Source organism: Theropithecus gelada, chromosome 1, assembly GCF_003255815.1.
Source record: "Theropithecus gelada isolate Dixy chromosome 1, Tgel_1.0, whole genome shotgun sequence".
In the NCBI taxonomy this organism is placed as follows: Eukaryota; Metazoa; Chordata; class Mammalia; order Primates; family Cercopithecidae; genus Theropithecus; species Theropithecus gelada.
In genome coordinates, this window is record NC_037668.1 from 1775639 (window position 1) to 1793884 (window position 18246).

Sequence of the window (18246 nt, forward strand, 5' to 3'; positions counted from 1 at the left end):
GGTGAGGTGTGAGACGTTGAGGAGGAAAAAGGATTAGTATTTCTTTTTTAATGTGATGGGGGGTTGGGAGGCAGACTTTTGTCTCTTGATTGTGTGAGGGTGGGAAGAAATGTTATCAGCTGAGAAGATGAAATAAATGGATGATTAAGGTACTTTCCAGACCTTAGCAAGGAAGATGACAGCTCTGATGAGAAATCTCCCTATGCCGAGGCTTCAGAAGCAGCCCTTCCAGCAGAGAAAGTATTCATTAGAAAAAGAAGGCAAAGTGATGGATGGAGTCAGGGTCCAGCCAGGGTTTGGGAAGAGGCGGTACAGGGTATCGATCGCAGTTCTCAGGAGAAGAGAGACGGATCAGCAGAGATGCTGCAAACACCAGCCGCCTCGGGGCCACCCCAGTTCCAGGGCTGGCTCTGGCTCGGAGACAGCCTTCTGTCATCGTGACAGGTGATTTTGGTCAGCTTGGCCAGGTCCTCTCAAATCCAGACAACGCCACTCCAACCCTCTGCTCTGTATCAGGGCAGTGTGGGTTTCCCACAGAGGAGGCACGACACGGGAGCCGAGGCCCTCCCCCACACCACCCCGGTGTCCTTCAGCACATCCTACAGACTCCCTCCCCTTGCCCTTCTGATTCACAGCGCCCACCTCCCTGCACCTACCCTATTCGATCTACAGGGGAGCGGAGTCGCTTCGTGGCCGCCAGCCCGAGAAGGGGCGCCAGCCAGCTGGCGGACGCACGGCTTAGAGTGGTGTCTGGGCTAAGAGAGGTTTGGGGCTGGGGAGAGGTGCAGTGAGCTTGGGAGAGTGGACTGGTAGCACAAATAATGTGTGCATAAGGATTAGAAGAGGAGATCCTGGAGCTTTGGTCTTCTTTTTTCCCCCTGTAATTGTGCATTTCGGAGGGACTCTTGCTGCAAGCTCGGTAGGCAATAGCATCCGCTCCAAGACTACACTTCCCAGAAAGCTGTGCGGGAGGGAGAGGGGCCGGGAACAGGCAACCTGTGCTGCGCTTGCGCAAAGACTGAGCTGGAAGGCAGGTGGGGGGGAGAGGGGAGGCGTGCCCGCGACGGGGCGAGGGGGAGGGGGCCGCGCGGCGGCGGCGCCAGGGCGGGCGCGCGTCCGCGGCGGTGATGGCGGTGCGTGAACGCGCGGCGGCAGCAATGGCCGCTCTGGAGCGGCGGGTGCCGAGTCTCGATGACTTCGCGGGACAGAGCTGGAGCTCGTGGGTGGAGCGGGCCGACCTGCCCGCGACTGACGGTGAGTGAAGCCATCCTAAAGTCCGGGGACCCCATCACTATCTCCCCTCCCCCCTTCCGGGCCCCCGCCAGCTGAGGGGAGCCGCCGACTGGAGCCGCCGTCCGGCTCCCCGGCCCCCCAAACAAAGGACCCGCCGGGTCCTAGTGCCCGCCCGCTCCGTCACCTTCGCGCCTCCGGGTCCTAGCGCCGGCTTACAGCTTACAGCCCACCCTGCCCCTCTCTGCCTCTGCCAGTCCCCAATACCTGCCCCCCACATAGGCTTGCCTTTATCTTTCTCCTTGCCTGCTGCCTCCCAGCTCGCGCCCCTCCTGCACCTGCCTCCGGCTTTCCCTGTCCGCAACAGTCTTCTCCACGTGTTTCCCACGCACCCCACTTCTGTGCCCCCTTCCTCACCCTCCTTGTTCCTTCGCCTTTTGCCCCACACCTCCTGCTCCTTTTCGGCATTTGCCTGCAGCTGCAGTGCTTTTAGACCCCCGCCCCCTCCGCGTTAGTTCGTCCGTCCATCTATCTATCCTCCCTCCCTCCCTCCATCCTTCGGTCCATCCATCCATGCCTCTAACCCACTGTCCTTTCCCAGGCCTCTTGCCCTGCCTCTTGGCTCTCTCCTCTGACTCTCACCTTCTCTAGGCCCCTGAGTGTCTTAGTGAGCGGGCCTACAGCCCCTTCTTCTGATCTTTGTCTTCTGGGCCCCAGGGAGCACCTGGCCTCGTGGCCTTTCGGGGTGACAGCAGGCATCACGCCCCTGAAGAAGTTTGCAAGTGAGAAGAGGTGGAGGAGGAGACTGCATGGAGGGGTCTCTAATGACACTTGTTCTCCTCTGAGACATCCGACTCCCAGTTTCGTTCTGTCCATCATTCCCCGCACTTGCATTTCACGGACTTAAGAGTGGGAGCTGCCCCTTGTCTCTTGCGTGCCTAACCCACCACCCCTCATAATCTGGATATTATATAAGATTGTCAACAATCTTCTCATCCTAGAAAGGAGCATATCTGTTAATGGGCATCAGAGATCAGACCTAAGCGGGAGCCCAGGCCACCCTGGGACTGCCCCATGCTGGGTGGGCAAGGATGGGGCCATTGTCAGGGTCTGGGTGCATTGAGAACCGGAAATGGAGTCAGACGGGTTTGGTGACTCAGAATTGATTTTTTTTTTTTCCAAGGGACAGGGAGGGGGCGTAGAGGAGGGAGGGGGGAGGAGAGAGGTAGGGGGATGGGGAAAAAGCTGCTTTGCACAGCTAAGATGTTTTTGTCATTAACCCAGAAACTGAGGTACAAGGGCAACCCCTGCCCAAAGCCCCTCTAAGAAGGGGAGGGACTTGCATAGCTGACCAAGGAGACTTTGAAGATGCTCAAGGACCAAAGACAGCAGTTTTTCTGCTCTGTGACCATCCTATCAGTGCAGGACCTGAGAAGCTGGGTGTAACTTTGACAATGCTATGGTAACCCAGGTGGAGCAAAATTGAATTCATGGGGGTGGGGACCTGGGAGAGTATCTATTTGGGATGCCATATAGTAGCAGAAAGGACCCATCTGAGAAATCTCAAGAAGACACTCAGGGATAGAAAACTTCGTTAAGGACTGTTTCCCCTTTAAATGGGGAAGCAGGCCCAGAAAAGAGATGATATTTACCCACAGTCACCCAACTAGTTAGCAGTGGAGCCCTGAACTGCACCTTGAGGTGAAGGGTCCTATAAGAAAGGCGGATGGATTCTTCTTAGTGGGACCGTCTTAGTCCAGATGCAGCAGGTGAAGGAAGATGGACATCTGAGAATGACCCACTGAAAGGTTCCCCAAGTGGTCCTCACACCAGGAGCTTGTCATGGAGTGTGGGGTTCATACTGTTGAGCTGCAGGCCCTGCTTGGGGCTTCTGGAAAGGGGACAACCTCTGGGTTGTCTTCTGGGAAGAACAGTCTCTGGTAAGGGGAGGCTGGAGACTCCCTAAAACTGGCCCTGAACCTTCTGAGCTGTGTTTCTCCTCTAGGGGCTGAGCTGGAGGAGAGTAGCAAAAACATGAAGAAGTTGGATGCCATGACCCTCATTAAAGAAGGTGGGAGTCGACACACATTAGGGCTGGGACCCAGGGCAGACAGGACCACGCTCCACTTTTCCACCACACTACAGAAGGAGGTGGCTGCTTGAAGCAGCTGTCTGGGGACCCTCATTTTGATAGGTCTGAGTCGGCCGGTTGCTCTGGCTCCTGTGACCTGCTGTTGGAGATCGTAATCATAGGTGATTGCCCACTCACCTGAAAGCGCATACCCTTTGGGACTGCTTAGATTGAACTCTAGAAGCTGGGAGCATTCAGCATGGAGCTTGTTATGTCAGCGGGGAGGTGAAGTGCCCTCTGAGTGGTGGGATGGGAGTGTTCTCCGATCTTCCAGGGAAACCCTGGGATCCTCAGCCCCAGTGACATGGGCTTCTGTCATTGCAGACATGTCCATCTTCGGGCACTGCCCTGCCCATGATGACTTCTATTTGGTTGTGTGTAACCACTGCAGCCAAGTGGTGAAGCCTCAAGCTTTCCAGAAGCACTGCGGTGAGGGGAGCCCTAGGGAGGAGATAAAGGGACAGGGGAAGGTGGAGCATGGAACTCTGAGGACGGGGTCAGTCAGGAGGTCTCGTGGGGTAATGGAGGGTGGTGTTGAGGATAGGAAGGTCCTGGGGGTGGCTTCAGAGCATTGTGGGGAGTCGGATTATTGTTTGAACAAAATTCTAGCATCCAGTGGAGTTAAGGGAGGAGTTAAGGAGTTCAGGAAGCTAGGTCTTGAATTTTGAGTCTTAAAGGCTCAGATTCAAATCGGAAGGAGGCATGTTTACAATCTAATTTATGGAAACTCAGATTCTCTCATGTGAGTCTATGGACAGGGTTAGGTTGGGGAATCGAGTGATACCACTCACCTCGATTATTCTTTCCACCTCCTGGTGACAGAAAGAAGACACGGGCCCCTCAGCAAGCTTTATGCCCGGGCCCCACCCCCACCTCCAGCCCCTGCCAGCTCTCAGAAATGCCATGTAGTGAATGGGCAGGGCCCAGCTTGTAGGGCACCAGGTTCCACGAAAACCTCCTCCAGGGAGAAGGGCCAGGGGTCCCGGAGCCGTGGCCACCAGCCTCCTGAGAAGACCCAGAAGGACAACCTCTGGTAAGGAGAGGCTGGAGACTTTCTAAGACTGGCCCTGACCCTGACCCATGGATGGGTTGACATCAATACAGGCAGCCCTGGGTCGAGGCGTACTCCTCACAGCAGGAGGCAGCCACCCTGTCTGCGGCTTCCTTCCATATATTCCAGGGAAGATGGGGTCTCCTCTTCCCGTGTTTCACACCCCTGCTGGAGCCCACCCAAATTCCAAGGCTGGGAACGAGATGGCTCTGGGCTAGAGTCCAGGCCCCAGGCCTCCCCTCCCCTCCCCCAGCCAACCCCCTCTCTCTATATGTAGCCTTTTCGTGCCTGTGGTGAATCTGGAGAAGATGTCCAGTCTCCCGAAGCCCGATGGACATGGAATCAGGGTGGCCCCACCCTCTGCTTTTCTCAGCCAGCCAGGGGGTCTCACCAAGGACTCCCCTGGAAAACCTCCCATGGCTCCGCCTTCTAAAGAACCTCCTGGCAGAGAGAACATGGAGATCATCCCCAGTGAGGGGTCCAGTCACTGGGCTGAAGGCACCCCTCCTGAAAAGGAGCCCAGTGGGACCAGGCTGCCCCCTAAAACCCACCGGAAGATGGCTCGTGAGTAGTCGTGGTCTTGGGGGTCCGGAATGTAGAGTGGGGACTCCTTTGGGCTGCTTTGTCCTTGGGCCAGATGAGGAGGAGGTCAGGTTTATGGGCCTGGCCATCACAGGCTGTAGGGTACAGGAGCCCTGTCACCTCTTGACCTGCTTGCTTCCCGGGAAGCTTCTCTCCATCCTGTGTCTCCTGATCAGGGCTGAGGGAGCCCATGCCCAGGAGGTGAAGTTCTTTCTCTCTTGTCTCACCTAGATCCAGGGCACATCTCACAGCTGGCTTCTCTGGCATCCCAGATGCCCATGGCTGCTTTTGTTTCTTGATATATGTTGCCCTGCTTTGGGCCTGAAGTCCCAAAAGATGCATCTGAGATTGGGATAGGGATGGTTCTCACACCCAGCAAAGAGATGTCGATGCCCAGAGTTTCTCTGGAAGGTAGAGCCCCAGGCTGAGGGCTATAGGCTCTTCTGCCTTAGTACCAGTTCTTCTCAGGCCCTTGACAGGAAGCAGCGAGATCCTCCTGTGAACTCCTGGAAATGGTCTTGAGGTTCATTGGAACTGCTTTCCCCACAGGGAAGGAGTGCGACCTCAACAGGCAGTGTGGAGTAATAAATCCAGAGACCAAAAAGATCTGTACCCGCCTGCTGACCTGCAAGGTAACCCCCTTCCCACTGCACAGTGAGGGAGGACAGCACAGGGCTTGCCCACTCCTTCCCTGGGCGAGGAGAGGAATGTCGATGTTACTGAAGATTCAGCTTAAGGGAAGGCGGTTAGGCCCACCCAAGGGAAGGGGAGATGGGGATGCCCCTCCTGGGCAGAAGGTGGGAACAGTGGGAAGGAGGGAGTTTCCAGATTCCTCCATCCCAAAGGAGGGTTTTGGCCTCATGGGGGAGTGAAACAAAGACACATGAACACAGCCGCAAATATGCCCACATCTCTCCCCACCCCCAAGCTTGCCCAGGCCAAAGCACCCTGCCGTCCCTCACCCCTGCTCAGTTCATACCTACTCCCCAGCTCTCCACCCTGCTGTATTCCAGATCCACTCAGTACACCAGCGCCGGGAAGTCCAGGGCCGGGCCAAGGACTTTGACGTGCTGGTGGCAGAGCTGAAGGCCAGCTCCCGCAAAGGAGAGTCTCCCAAGGAGAAGAGCCCAGGGCGCAAGGAGCAAGTTCTCGAGCGCCCCTCCCAGGAGCTCCCCTCTTCAGTCCAGGTTGTGGCAGCGGTGGCTGCTCCCAGCAGCACCTTCTCTGTTCGTGCCAAGCAGACTTACCCATACTGTGCACTGCCCAGGTACGTCTAGAATCCAACCCCTACCTCACCTGGGGGTATTTGGCCCCTAAACCATCAGGGGCCCCTGGAAATAGGCTCAGGGAGTGTACTGGAAGGTGCACTCACTCAGCCCTGAGTGTGGGGGGATTCCTGGGGCTCCTGACAGTGGTGTGGAAGCAGGAGACTCCCCTGTTCCCAACCAAGCATACCACAGCACCCCAGCCCCTCGGCAGCGTGCCAGATCCAACACTTGGGATATGAACATTTTCCGAGCTGCCTCCAACAGGCCGAAACTTGTCACTGGGGAGCTGAAAGGCCGAAAGGGTCACAGTCCCGGGCAAGGCAGCCCTGTGTGTATTCACTCACTTGCCCCTTCGTGTGCAGAGGCTACGCCGGACCCCAGGGAGAGCCTGACTTGCTGAAGGACACATACATGCATCTCTGCCCGTCACACAAGGGGCAGACACGAAACACAGGCTCAGCTCACAGACAGGCTCAGCTCACAGACAGGCTCACAGGAATATGTAATGCAAGAAGGGGGTTGAGCGAGTTGACTGGGCTGACCAGAGCTGGGTACGGTTTAATTGCGAAGATTTTCTGGAGGAGGTGGATCTACAGCAGATTATCCCCTGAGGAGGAAGGGCCTGGGAGGTGAAGGGGCTGAGGAGAGAATCCCTTGGGAGCGGTCTCTCTGTCTTTTACTCTGTGAGCTCTGTTGTTCCCTCCTGTCTTTCCCTTCCTTCTGTCCTCTTTTGATTGCCCTGCAGGGTGTCTGCACCAGTGCCCTGCTCTTTGAGCTTGGTGGGTTCAAGGACGCCCCTACTCTGACCCCACAATAGTCACATTCCCCTCACATCTCTTTTGGCCCTTACAGGTCCCGGGCCTCCTCCGAGAGTGAATTGGATGATGAAGGCCCCTGTGGTGGTGATGGGGACCCAGGCCTGTTCCCCTTCCCCATGCCCCGGGGTGGGGCCCAGGCATCCAGCGAGGAGAGTGAGGAGGAGGGGACATCTGACGACCTCCACCTACCCCCTGACTGCCATTATGCAACCCGGCCCCCACGGCCACAAGCGGTAAGGACCTGGGACAGGGTCCTAGGGAGGGGGTGGCCCAGCACTCCTGGCCCACAATACGGGGAAAAGAGGTCAGATCCTGTGTGCAGATGCCCTCCGTGCACCCCAGACCCTGCCAACTATGCACCGTCCTTCTGCCTTTAGTTCTGCACCTTTGGGAGCCGGCTGGTGAGCCCAGGATGCTATGTGTTTAGCCGCCGGCTGGACCGGTTCTGCTCAGCACTCAGCTCCATGCTGGAACGGCACCTCAGCTCACACATGTGGAAGTAAGTCTCTTGGGCCCAGAATGGAAGTTCTAGAATGGAAATTCCCAGGCTCCAGACATACCTGGACTTCAGAAGCCCTGATCTTTCCTGTATACCCATAGGTGTGCCTTGGCTGTTTGCCAGCAGAATCCTAGATAGGGAGTGGCATGAAAAGGAGGTGGGAAAACTTGGCAGCCTAGAGCTTGGCTAAGGCAGGGCATGGAATGGTGGTCTGGTGTTGAATCTAGACTCTCATCCATCACTTCCAGTACCTTTTGGGTAACTAGGGATAGGGGATGCCCAAACCAAGATTTAAAATGAAGTTCCTAGTGGGCTACCTCCTAGTTCGTATGTACTAGTTAATTCCTCTCCACAGGCACACCCGTGTCTTCTTCCTAACCCTCAGTTCCAGCATCTTCCAGCAGATGGCAGCAACTCTGGGGCTCTGCTGGCCATTTCTAGGTGGGGCAGAGAGACTGGAGTGTGTCTTGTGTTGGGAGAAGCTCTCTTGTTTGCTTGGCAGTCACAGTGGGGCCTTCTTTTTGCTGCAGGAAGATCCCACCAGCAGCTGAACCTCCAGCTCACCTTGTCAACTCCCCGTTATCTGCTCCCCTGAGCCCATCCTCTACAGGCACCTGCCCCCGCCTTCCAGGTCCACCCCCGAGACCTGCCTGCCCAGCCTCCACGCCCCCCACCAAGGACAGCCTTGTCCCCAGCTACCCTGCAGGCTCCCCCAGTGTGGCAGCTGCCTGTAGCCAGGCAGAGTGCATGGGCGGGAGCCAGGCTATCACCTCACCACTGCCTGCCAACACGCCATCCCCGTCCTTCAGCAAGCTGCCGCCTTCCAAGGCCAGCAAGTCATCCAAAGGCAAGGATGGGGTGGAGGTGGAGGCCCCTTCTCGAAAGCGGAAGTTATCCCCTGGCCCCACCACTCTCAAACGGACCTGCATCCTGGAGCCCACTGGAAAAGGCAAACCCTCTGGCTGTCGGGGCCTCTCGGCCAAAACTAAAACAACCCTGAGCATGGGGCTTAACGGGACAATGGGGCCAAGAGTGAAGCGGGCAGGGCCCCTGGACTGTCGTGGTTCCCCTCATCAGCTCCCTACACCAGTCAAGGCTTCTCAGCTGGAGAACCGGGGAGCAGCTGGACACCCAGCCAAGGCCCTGCCAACCAACTGCCTCTCTGAGGAGGAGGTGGCCAAGAAGCGGAAAAACCTGGCCACTTACTGCCGGCCAGTGAAGGCCAAGCACTGTCAGGCTGGTGCCCCTGCTGATGTGGCCTGCTCTGTGCGCCGCAAGAAGCCAGGCCCGGCCCTGGCCTTTGAGGAGAAGTGCTCTACACTGAAGGTACCAGCCAGGCTCCCTGAAGATTGATGAGGGTGGGGCACACGGCGGGTACCTGATACAGAGAAGATGCTACATTGGTGTTTGTGCAGGGAAAGGGAGGAAGGGGAAGTTGAGAGAGAGTTCCTGGACTGTTTTCTTTAGGAAGAGGTAGGTCAGTTCTTAGCAAAGTGACTCCAGCTTTTGCCTGGTGAACCTTCCCCTATCCCTAACCTTTTCCCTTGGGCTGAGGAGATGCGGCACCCCTCCACCCCTGCTTTTGCTGTAATCGAAGGGCTACTTCTTTCTGAATTGGCTGTGACCCTCATTCCAGGTACTGGAGCTACCTCTGTTCCCTGAAGGAAAGGGAGTTTGAGTCCCTGGGTCACAGCCTAACATGCCGAGCAGCAAGGTGGGTGGGCTGGCCTCACTGGATTTTCCTCTGGGCATCAGGGCCTCAGAGGGCAGGCACACAACCCCATGTCCACTTATGCACATGTGCCCACCTCCAGGTGTGCAGGTGACAGGCAAGTTCTCCAGGGTTTCCAGTAAAGCCTGCAGCCAGTTTTATTTGCCTCTTCTGGTGGGAGCCCTGGCGTAGTGTGCCATGTGCTCTCCATATGATCTCTGCCAGGAGGTGGGACGGGGGTGCTCTCCTGGGTTAGATGTGGGCCTAATCATAAACCCTGTGTATTCTCCAGCTTCACTACCCAGGCTGCCCACTACTTGCTCAGTTTTACTCACCGGGCCAGCAGAAGGAAACCAAGCTTTAGCCCTTGTAGTCCACACAGTTCACTGGGTAGGACAGCTGGTAGGCTCCCACCCTGACCCTTTCTCTCGCCTCTTGTCTTCCTGCAGTCAAAAACCCATTAACGAGAAAGTGCCTGCCCACTGCAACGGAGCCGCCAGCACCTCCTCCCCTCCAGATCCGGGCCCCAGGCTGCTGCCGCTTTTTATAACTTTATATTATTTTTTTTAAGAAAAAAAGCTCTTTAAAATACCTCAAGACTGTCTCCCTGTTCTGTTGCTGCTATGAAAATATAAAAACAGAAACATAGAAAAGGAAGGAAAAAAATAACAAAATGAGTGTCCTTACTGTCCCCAGCCCTACCCTGGGAGGCTGAGATGATAGGCAGCAAGACTCCAGCTCCCATAGCTTGCCTGCAAAAGTCTCTTATGCTCATTATTATTATTACTGTCATCTTCTCACTTTCAATAGTGTGAAAAATGTGTGGAGTTTGTGTCACTGGGGGAGTCTCTCCAGACAGGATGATGAGGCGTGTGGCTCTGAATGAGCAAGGCTTCCTGAGTCTTGACCCCAGAGATGACTATGGTCCCATTGGGAAGAAAAACTTGAGAGGGGAAGCTGCACTTCTGGGTCTTCTCTAGGATCCTTGCCCTGAGGATCTGGGAATTGGCTTGTGACCCTTTTCTGGTCCTTCACCAACCCTAGGCGTCCATCCCTCCCTGAATTATTGCCTGTTTTTCTTCAGCTGTTCCTGCTTTTCCCACCTCTTACCAGCAGCCTCATTTTCTCAGCCACTTAGGGAGCTTGAGCTGGGTTGGTCATTGCTGTTGGGATGTTCCTGTTTTCTATTGGACAGCCTTCCTTCCCGGTCTGTGGGTTTGCCTTTAAGGAAGGGGTAGAACCTTTCCCAGGGAGGCCTCCTTGGGTTGAACCACACCTTTTTTGGAGGCAGGAAGGGAAAAGGCATCATCACTTGCAGAACTGGTGGTGTGGGAGGCCACCGGAGTGTGGGAGGCCTTGGTCCTTCAGGATCACCTGGCTCCTCAGGGCTGAGCAGCTTGTGAGGAGGCGGCAGGGCTGGGAGTGCCCTAGTTATTCCATTTATCTCGCTGGGAACCACTCCCGTGCAGATGCGAGATGAGACTTGCATCTCTCTCCTTTGGTCCACCAGGTTCAAGGCACTATATTTTGGCCATGTCCTTTCCTAGTCTCCTTGCCTTTAGGCAGGGAGGAAGCTTGTTCCCTGAACAACACAGAAGGAGGTGACAGGAGACAGTGCACAGCCAGGGAAATCCAGTACTACTAGAAATCGGCTCCAAACGCTGGTTTCACGCTCTTGGTTCAGCGTACCAAGTGTGTGATTTGGGGTTTCACTGAAATCGTTTGCCACAAATGTATTTCCACAGGCTGCTTGGGATTTAGGCCCTTGTAGACAGACACACAGAAACAAATGAAGGTGGGCCGGGAACTGTTCAGTCCCCTTCTGCCTCCGGGCTCCCACGGGAGCGGGCCTCTCCGGGGCACTCGCGCTTCCCCCCCAGCCCCCAGAGGGCGCTGTGGGCCACTCCGTCGCACTGCCGGCGGCGTCCCGGGGGAGGAGCCTCTCCTGCAGCCGCCGCCGCCTCCGCGATCGCAAACCCGGAAGACGTGTTCGGGCAGCTGGAGTGTGCGAGCCCGCCGGCCACGGCCATGCAGCCCTTGGAGGTAGGTCTGGTTCCCGCTTCAGCTGGGGAGCCGAGACTGACCCGCTGGCTGCGGAGAGGCAGTGGGATCTTGGCGCACCTGGTAGCTTTGGGCTTCACCATCTTTCTGACAGCGCTGTCCCGTCCAGGAACCAGTGAGTGTGCGGGGCGGGGCTGCGGAAGGGGGCGGAGCGGAGATGCTGGAGGGGCAGCGCTTGGGAACGCCGGGAGACTTGGAGGAGGGACCCCAGCTGTAAAGGGGAGACAGAAACAGTGGAGGGATTTTGAGGGCCTGGTGGGGCGAGGTCCCAGGGATCCTGGAAGAATGGGGTTTGGGGTGCTGAGGGGGAAGGGCAGACGATTGAACAGACCGAACTACTTCCTCAGAAACAGGTCCCCTGATGGAGAATAGAAGTGAAGGAGGCCGGGCGCAGTGGGTCACGCCTGAAATCCCAGCACTTTGGGAGGCCGACGCGGGTGGATCACTTGAGGTCAGGAGTTCGAGACCAGCCTGGCCAACATGGTGAAACCCCGTCTCTACTAAGAACACAAAAATTAGCCAGGCATGATGGCGCGCGCCTGTAGTTCCAGCTACTTGGGAGGCTGAGGGAGGAGAATCGCTTGAACCCGAGAAGTGGAGGCTGCAGTGAGCCGAGATTGCGCCACTGCACTCCAGCCTGTGCGACAGAGCGAGACTCCGTCTCAAAAAAACAAAAAACAAACAAACAAAAAAGGCAGAGGACTGGGCTGCCAGCTAAGAGGTGCTGAACGGGGAACCCAGGCCAAACTGTTGTGTGTGGATAGGGAGGCCCTCTTGGTTGCTCACTCTGGGCCCCTTGGCTGCTCCACTTTGTCCTTAGTTCCTGTTCCCGATTAGGATTGGGGATGGTACTTTTCTCATGTGGCTAGATTCTTTGGGTTCCACCTAGCTACAGGGGCAGGAACAATGGTACCAAGCCCTCAGCCTGTTCTCTTTGATTCTTAGGTCTTTTCTCCTGGCACCCTGTATTCATGTCCTTGGCGGTGAGTTTGGGCTTCTATCTGATTTGTTTGGGTATGCCTCACCTCATTCTGAAAGCACCCAGCTTTCAGAAGGCTCAGCCTTTCTAAGGTTAAGGCAGGTGGAGGAAACATCTAGGGTTCATTTTTCCCTGCAGCCTATGGGATTGGGAAACCTGGAGGGCTGGGCCATAGGCAGATGTCAGGTGGTTGAAAAGGGTGGGAGGGCATGGAAGATCTTTCTTTCTCCACTGGGGCCTGAAAGGAGAAGCGGGGAGAGGTGTTACCCAGTCATTTCCCGACTTGTCCCCAAAGTTCAGGGAGAAGTTTAACATTTGCTGTTCCACTGGTCAAGAAATGGGAGTCATTGTAGAGGTTGGGATGGGGAGGTGTCAACCTGAACGAGGAGATGTGCACTCGAGTGCTGATTCCCAGTTGTTCCCAGAAATGTTGAGCTGTGAGACTGGTGGTCCTGGTGGAACTTATTTAACCCTTACCCTTTGTCCTCTTTGTTAGGATGTATGAGAGCACCTCCTTTTTCTCAGGCCTCCAAGCCAGACATGAGGCTTACTGGCTTTCTCCTATGTTCACAGTTCTGCCTCTGCATGGCTGAAGCCATCCTACTCTTCTCACCTGAACACTCCCCGTTCTTCTTCTGCTCCCGAAAAGCACGGATCCGGCTCCACTGGGCAGGGCAGACCCTAGCCATCCTCTGTGCAGCTCTGGGCCTGGGCTTCATCATCTCCAGCAGGACCCGCAGTGAGCTGCCTCATCTGGTGTCCTGGCACAGCTGGGTGGGAGCCCTGACACTGCTGGCCACTGGTGTCCAGGCACTGTGTGGGCTCTGCCTCCTTTGTCCCCGGGCAGCCAGGGTCTCGAGGGTGGCTCGCCTCAAGCTCTACCATCTGACGTGTGGACTGGTGGTCTACCTGATGGCTACAGTGACGGTGCTTCTGGGCATGTACTCAGTATGGTTCCAGGCCCAGATCAAAGGTGCAGCCTGGTACCTGTGCCTGGCACTGCCCGTCTATCCAGCCCTGGTGATCATGCACCAGATCTCCAGATCTTACTTGCCGAGGAAGAAAATGGAAATGTGAGTTCCTGCGAACTCTTAATCTGGGTGGGACACTTGCCTTGAACATCATGGTTCATTCGGTGATCTATAAGGGATCTATTTCAGAAGTGATCAGGTTTTTGCACTTCTTGGCTGGTTCAGGGACTGCAGAAACCAAAGCTGCTGTTGTTGAGGAATAATTCAGTGGGTCAGAATGGGAAAATGTACAGGGTATGACTGGAAGGTGATGGAGAGCCTGATCCTGAAGCCTCTACTTGATGAGAGACAGAGTTTTGGGTGGTGATAGTGATGTCCTGGTGGTCATTTCTTGCTTGTGTGCCTGATGAAAAATTGGGTTCCCGTAAGTAATGAATGGCATCCATGGATATTTGGGTTACTTTTAAGAAAGCAGTGTGATGTAGTGGAGAGAGCCCATGGGTCTTATTTATGGGATATGGTCCTGTTAGGCTCTGTTGTACAACCTTAGGTATGTTCCATATCTAAGGACCTCCGTTTCTTCATCTGTGAAATGTTTCTAAACAGTCTCTTAAGTTCCTTCCTTCTCTAATACTCAGCATCTGTCAGGTCGATGTCTCAGAACACCCTCCCAGCTGTGGACCATGTGGACCACTTAGCAGACTCGGGGTAGTTCTTTACTCTCTCTTTACTCCCCTGGAGGGACAGCTCTGCCCTTGAGGCCCTTCAGAAATTTGTGCTGATTTGGTCCCTGTGCCAGGGCACAGGGGGTCAGGCGCTGTGGAGAGAAGGGACTCAGGTGAGAGTCTTCTGGACTCTAAGACAGTAAATGCACTAAAGTCACTTTAAAGCTTTTGGAGAAGCAGGAGGGCATTGACTTAGCCAAGCTGAAGGCTCCTGGCTGGGCTGCCTAGCGCAGCTGAGATCTCCCTTCAGCCCACCTCAGGATCTGGGCTTGAGGGCTGCAGGGCCTGCGTGTGCTCCCTCCCTGAAATCACTTCTTAGAGCAAAGGAGCCCTGGGCATCTCATGCTTTGCCCTTCTTAGGGCTCAGGTTCTTGCCTTAGCACATAGCTTCTGGGCACTTTTTGAAGCTTTTCATAAGGGCCAAGGAAGTGGGGCAGGGCTTTTCTGATCCAAAGAAAACAAAGTTTCTCTGGTTCCCCCTCTTCCCTTGTTATCTAAGCTTTCCTCACTTGTCATCTCTTGCCAGCTCTTAGGTCCAAGAGGGGGCTGAGTTTGGTGCCAGCTGGCAAATGAGGGCTGGGCTCTCTTCCCTACAGAGACCACCACCCTCCTTGCTGCAGCTGAAAGTAGTTCCCCAGACTGCCCTTGGTGGTGAGGACTGGATGCTAGACTGCTTAGTTGTGGTCTGGCTCAGTTGAGAAGATGGGACCTTCCTAGATCATGGCAAGGCCTGACAACAGCTGAGCCAGGAAAGTGCTGCTGAGGCAGGTAGACATAGCTCACAGGGAACTCTGGGAAGCCTGGGGTGTAGGCGCTGGAGCTCCAGTTCCCGGGAGCAGGGGCAGGTGTTCCTAGATGTTAGTGTTGTGGATGTCCTGGGTCTTTTGAAGATTCAGGTCCTCCTCTCCGGGTAGCTCAGAAGTAAGGAGGTTGGTTTGATTCAATAGTACAAGAATGGGGACAGCAAGGGCAGAAGTGTCCTCTCCATGTACCTCATGATGCCCCTACTGGGGGAGATTGCCTCTCCCAGGACAAGCATCTAAAGGAGGCCCCTGCTGTGCAGAAGGGTATTGTCCCTGTCTCTTTCATTGTCCTCCCTCCTCTCAAACTCTCAGTGTGGTGTGAACTCGGCAGAAACGGTTACTGGGGCTGCATGGAGAATCTCACCTGCGTTGATTTTGATCCAGGGACTGCATCTCCTCTTTCCTCATCACAGCCAGCGCTGAGGGGCTCACTCTACCTGCCGCAGGGTAGGAGGGCCAGGCAAAGTTCACCAGCTTGCTCTGAGAGCAAGCAGGCAGTGCCGTAAAGCCTGAGCCTGCCTGAGGTGCTGCCTCCTCCCAGGTGGTGCGGGGGTTGGTGGGCGGGCGGGCAGGCGTGCTGACAGCCGGCAGTTTGCGTGGGCTGTGCCATCTGATGTCTATTCCCAGCCCTGGGAGGAAGGGGGAGTCATTTATATTCTGCAGGAGGAAGGGGCCCCAGCTGTCGCCTTTCTGACCAGCAGGCCTGTAGGGCAGGGGCACAGAGCAGAGAGGAGGGCACAGGTGGTCTCCTGCTTAGCCTGGTCTGACTGCAGTGTAGGGAATAGGTCACCAGGAGGAGCCCTTATCCTGGCAGGCCGGATTGCGGAGGGACTTCCCTCCCCCTTCTTTCCATTTCTCCCTCCATCACCACCTGCCCTCACATCCTGGGGCAGCAGCTGGACAGCCATTAGACCTCAGTGCCAGGGCACTCTTCCTCCAGCTGGGATCTCAGTGGCTCCCAGCTGCATGGCCTCCTGCTTGTGTGTTCCCTCCTCCACCATCCTCTGTTCCCCGCACCTCCCTTATTCTCATGTCTGGGGTATTCACTTGGCTCCTCAGCAAGGAAGCAAACGCCTTGGAGGAGAAGCACATGGTTGCCCTTTTGTCCTTGCTCCCTGGCTAAGGAAAGCTGCTAGTGGTCAGCCTGTTTTGCCTTTTTTTTTTAAAAAAAAAAAAAAAGCCAGGGCAGCGTGCTTAGATTTAAAACATTTGAATGTCATTTGCACACATTTTCATATCAAGCTAAGTCCTGATTCCAAATTTGATTATATTCCAAATTTGATTATATTCCAAGTGTGATTATATTCAGATTCAACCTTGAGGACATTAGAAATATAGATGGCTTCTGTATCCAAATCTGAATGGAAATGAGATTACCCTTCTGGGTTCAGATACCCCTCCCAAGCCTGCGTCTTTCCTGTAACCACCCCTCCTCTGAGCCCCATCATGGCTGGGGTTGGTGTGGAATGGGAGGAGCTCTGTGTCTGGGGAAGTCCTCCAGCCTCACCTTCTTGGCTCTTAAGTGGTAGGCTGTTACCACTTGCCATTCTGGGCCTCCTCTCTCCCCACCCTTTCACAAGGCAGGCTGCCCTTCGCACTCACTGGCCCATCCCTTCTTTCTCATCGTCCCACCCTTCCACCCCCGTGCATGGCTGCTGTAGGTCTGGTTTTTTTTTTTTTTAAGACGGAGTCACACTCTGCCGCCAGGCTGGAGTGCAATGGCACGATCTTGGCTCACTGCAACCTCTGCCTCCCAGGTTCAAGCGATTCTCCTGCCTCAGTGTCCCGAGTAGCTGGGACTACAAGTGCGCACCACCACAACCAGCTACTTTTTGTATTTTTAGTAGAGATGGGATTTCACTATGTTGGCCAGGATGGTCTTGATCTCTTGACCTCATGATCTGCCCACATCAGGCTTCCAAACTGCTGAGATTACAGGCGTGAGCCACTGTGCCTAGCCAGGTCTTGTTTTTGAAACCTCACTGTGGGAGATTTAGGCATCCTCCCTGAGCCAGCTGGCTGCTGTGCCAAAGCGTGTTCAGAGTTAATAATAATCATTAGCTGAATGGTGCTGGGGCCTTTCAGCTTCAGATCTCTAAGCACTTGCAGGCTGAGTCAGTCAGCCCTCACCTTCCCCCTCTTCCTGGGCTGCAGAGTGTAACAGAATGGGGAGGCACTGTGGAAGGATGTCAGGAATCTTGCTGCTAGCCACGCCTTGCACTGTCGTCTGGGAGTGGGCACTGTGTCCTCTCAGTGAACTAATAAGACTTGCACCTGACAAAGGTCAAGATATGTAGGGAACACAGTATATGCTAGGCTGAGACCTATGGTGGTGGCAGGGATGGCTGCTGAGCCTAACTTCTAGTACTCCTGGCCTTCCTTCTGTTTACCTGTCTTGGCCTCCAGGGGGCACCCCTGGTCTTGATGCCTCAAACCCAGCATTTCTGGGTCCCCTCTGCAAGCTTAGAGAGCAGGGAGGCTTCTGGTAGTGCTCCTGATGCTCCTGTGTCTGGTTGGCACAAAGACCCTGTGTAACATGAAATGAAAGGTGCATCGGCTTGGGGGCTGGGAAACCTGCAGTATGGGTTTACTCCGTCCCTATCACTAATGTGGCTGTGGGCAAACCACTTATTGCCTGACCTACCTCACAGGGATGTTGTGAGGATTTGATGAGACAATGAATGTTAATGGGAATTGGAAAATTCAAAGCATTAAACACATGTAAACAGGTGGTATTATTATGTTCTTGTCCTTCTCTTTCACTGAGCCAGGCTTTGGGCTTTATGCTTCTTAGGCAATAAACAGTTACGGATAATGACAGTTAGGGGATCTAAGTCTCAGAGACTTGTTCTGGCAATCATAAGAAAACATGGACACATTTCTTCCTTCCAGATGCAAGGTCAGCTCTTACCAACTCCTGCCAGAAATGCCACCAAGGCCATGACTAGTGAAGTTTGCCGTAAGTGCTGCCTACCTGGTGTTCTCAAATCACAGGGCAGACTGCAGATCTCGGAGTCAATATAGTTGCTCCCTAGGTCCAGCCTGAAGTTCCTGGAGCTGGTCTTCATCGGGAGCTGTAGGTCCCAAGTCTATCTAAATCTCTCCTAATTCTGACCTTCTGAGGGAAAAGTGGGGTGGACAAGCTAGGAAGGGAGGAGCAACTGGAACAAACAGCATCACCACAGACCCTGTTTCCCGAAGCCACAGAATGAGCAACACTTGCCTCAGGCATTGGAGATGCAGAGCAGGGACCCTTGGCTTCTGGGGGTCCACAGCCTGGTTTCCCTTTTCCCCCATTTCAGGCTCTTGGAGTAGGATCAGTCCCCTCCACCTCCAAGTGCTTTATTGGCATTCACACACCCGCACACACACACACTGAAAGCAGCTCTGTTTAAATTTTAAATTGGGGAAGGATAC

General features: G+C 55.0%; 2 protein-coding genes across 11 annotated transcripts; both read left to right on the forward strand.

Moving 5' to 3' along the window:
- Positions 1 to 1078: 1078 nt before the first annotated feature.
- On the forward strand, positions 1079 to 9956 carry ATXN7L2 (ataxin 7 like 2). 4 transcript variants are annotated; one of them, XM_025399166.1, is made up of 12 exons: positions 1079 to 1254; positions 2515 to 2701; positions 3236 to 3301; positions 3686 to 3790; positions 4184 to 4394; positions 4690 to 4976; positions 5544 to 5626; positions 6008 to 6261; positions 7115 to 7313; positions 7458 to 7579; positions 8110 to 8905; positions 9740 to 9956. In XM_025399166.1, the coding sequence occupies exons 3-12, from the start codon at positions 3265 to 3267 to the stop codon at positions 9752 to 9754; spliced, it is 2109 nt and encodes a 702-aa protein (XP_025254951.1). In that variant the 5' UTR covers positions 1079 to 1254; positions 2515 to 2701; positions 3236 to 3264; the 3' UTR covers positions 9755 to 9956. The 4 variants fall into 4 exon arrangements, with proteins under 4 accessions (XP_025254951.1, XP_025254927.1, XP_025254937.1 ...); XM_025399142.1 differs by lacking the exon at positions 2515 to 2701 and adding an exon at positions 9216 to 9293 and having other exon boundaries at positions 1085 to 1254; XM_025399152.1 differs by lacking the exon at positions 2515 to 2701 and having other exon boundaries at positions 1085 to 1254.
- A 1264-nt stretch (positions 9957 to 11220) lies between these two features.
- On the forward strand, positions 11221 to 17570 carry LOC112613982 (cytochrome b561 domain-containing protein 1). 7 transcript variants are annotated; one of them, XM_025370032.1, is made up of 4 exons: positions 11264 to 11466; positions 11699 to 11802; positions 12297 to 12334; positions 12827 to 17570. In XM_025370032.1, exons 1-4 carry the CDS (start codon positions 11319 to 11321, stop codon positions 12921 to 12923), a joined length of 387 nt encoding a protein of 128 aa, XP_025225817.1. In that variant the 5' UTR covers positions 11264 to 11318; the 3' UTR covers positions 12924 to 17570. The 7 variants fall into 7 exon arrangements, with proteins under 7 accessions (XP_025225798.1, XP_025225788.1, XP_025225771.1 ...); XM_025370022.1 differs by having other exon boundaries at positions 12904 to 17570; XM_025370013.1 differs by lacking the exon at positions 11699 to 11802 and having other exon boundaries at positions 11221 to 11333; positions 12904 to 17564.
- Positions 17571 to 18246: the final 676 nt, after the last annotated feature.

Bases quoted from the DNA above. Each gene is read 5' to 3' on its own strand.
- ATXN7L2 (XM_025399142.1), top strand. From the start codon at position 1,128: ATGGCGGTGCGTGAACGCGCGGCGGCAGCAATGGCCGCTCTGGAGCGG. The intron at 1,255-3,235 runs GTGAGTGAAGCC...TTTCTCCTCTAG, and splicing joins CGACCTGCCCGCGACTGACG to GGGCTGAGCTGGAGGAGAGT. The intron at 3,791-4,183 runs GTGAGGGGAGCC...TCCTGGTGACAG, and splicing joins AGCTTTCCAGAAGCACTGCG to AAAGAAGACACGGGCCCCTC.
- LOC112613982 (XM_025369976.1), top strand. From the start codon at position 11,319: ATGCAGCCCTTGGAGGTAGGTCTGGTTCCCGCTTCAGCTGGGGAGCCG. The intron at 11,467-11,698 runs GTGAGTGTGCGG...CTACTTCCTCAG, and splicing joins GCTGTCCCGTCCAGGAACCA to AAACAGGTCCCCTGATGGAG. The intron at 11,803-12,903 runs GTCAGGAGTTCG...CTATGTTCACAG, and splicing joins ACGCGGGTGGATCACTTGAG to TTCTGCCTCTGCATGGCTGA.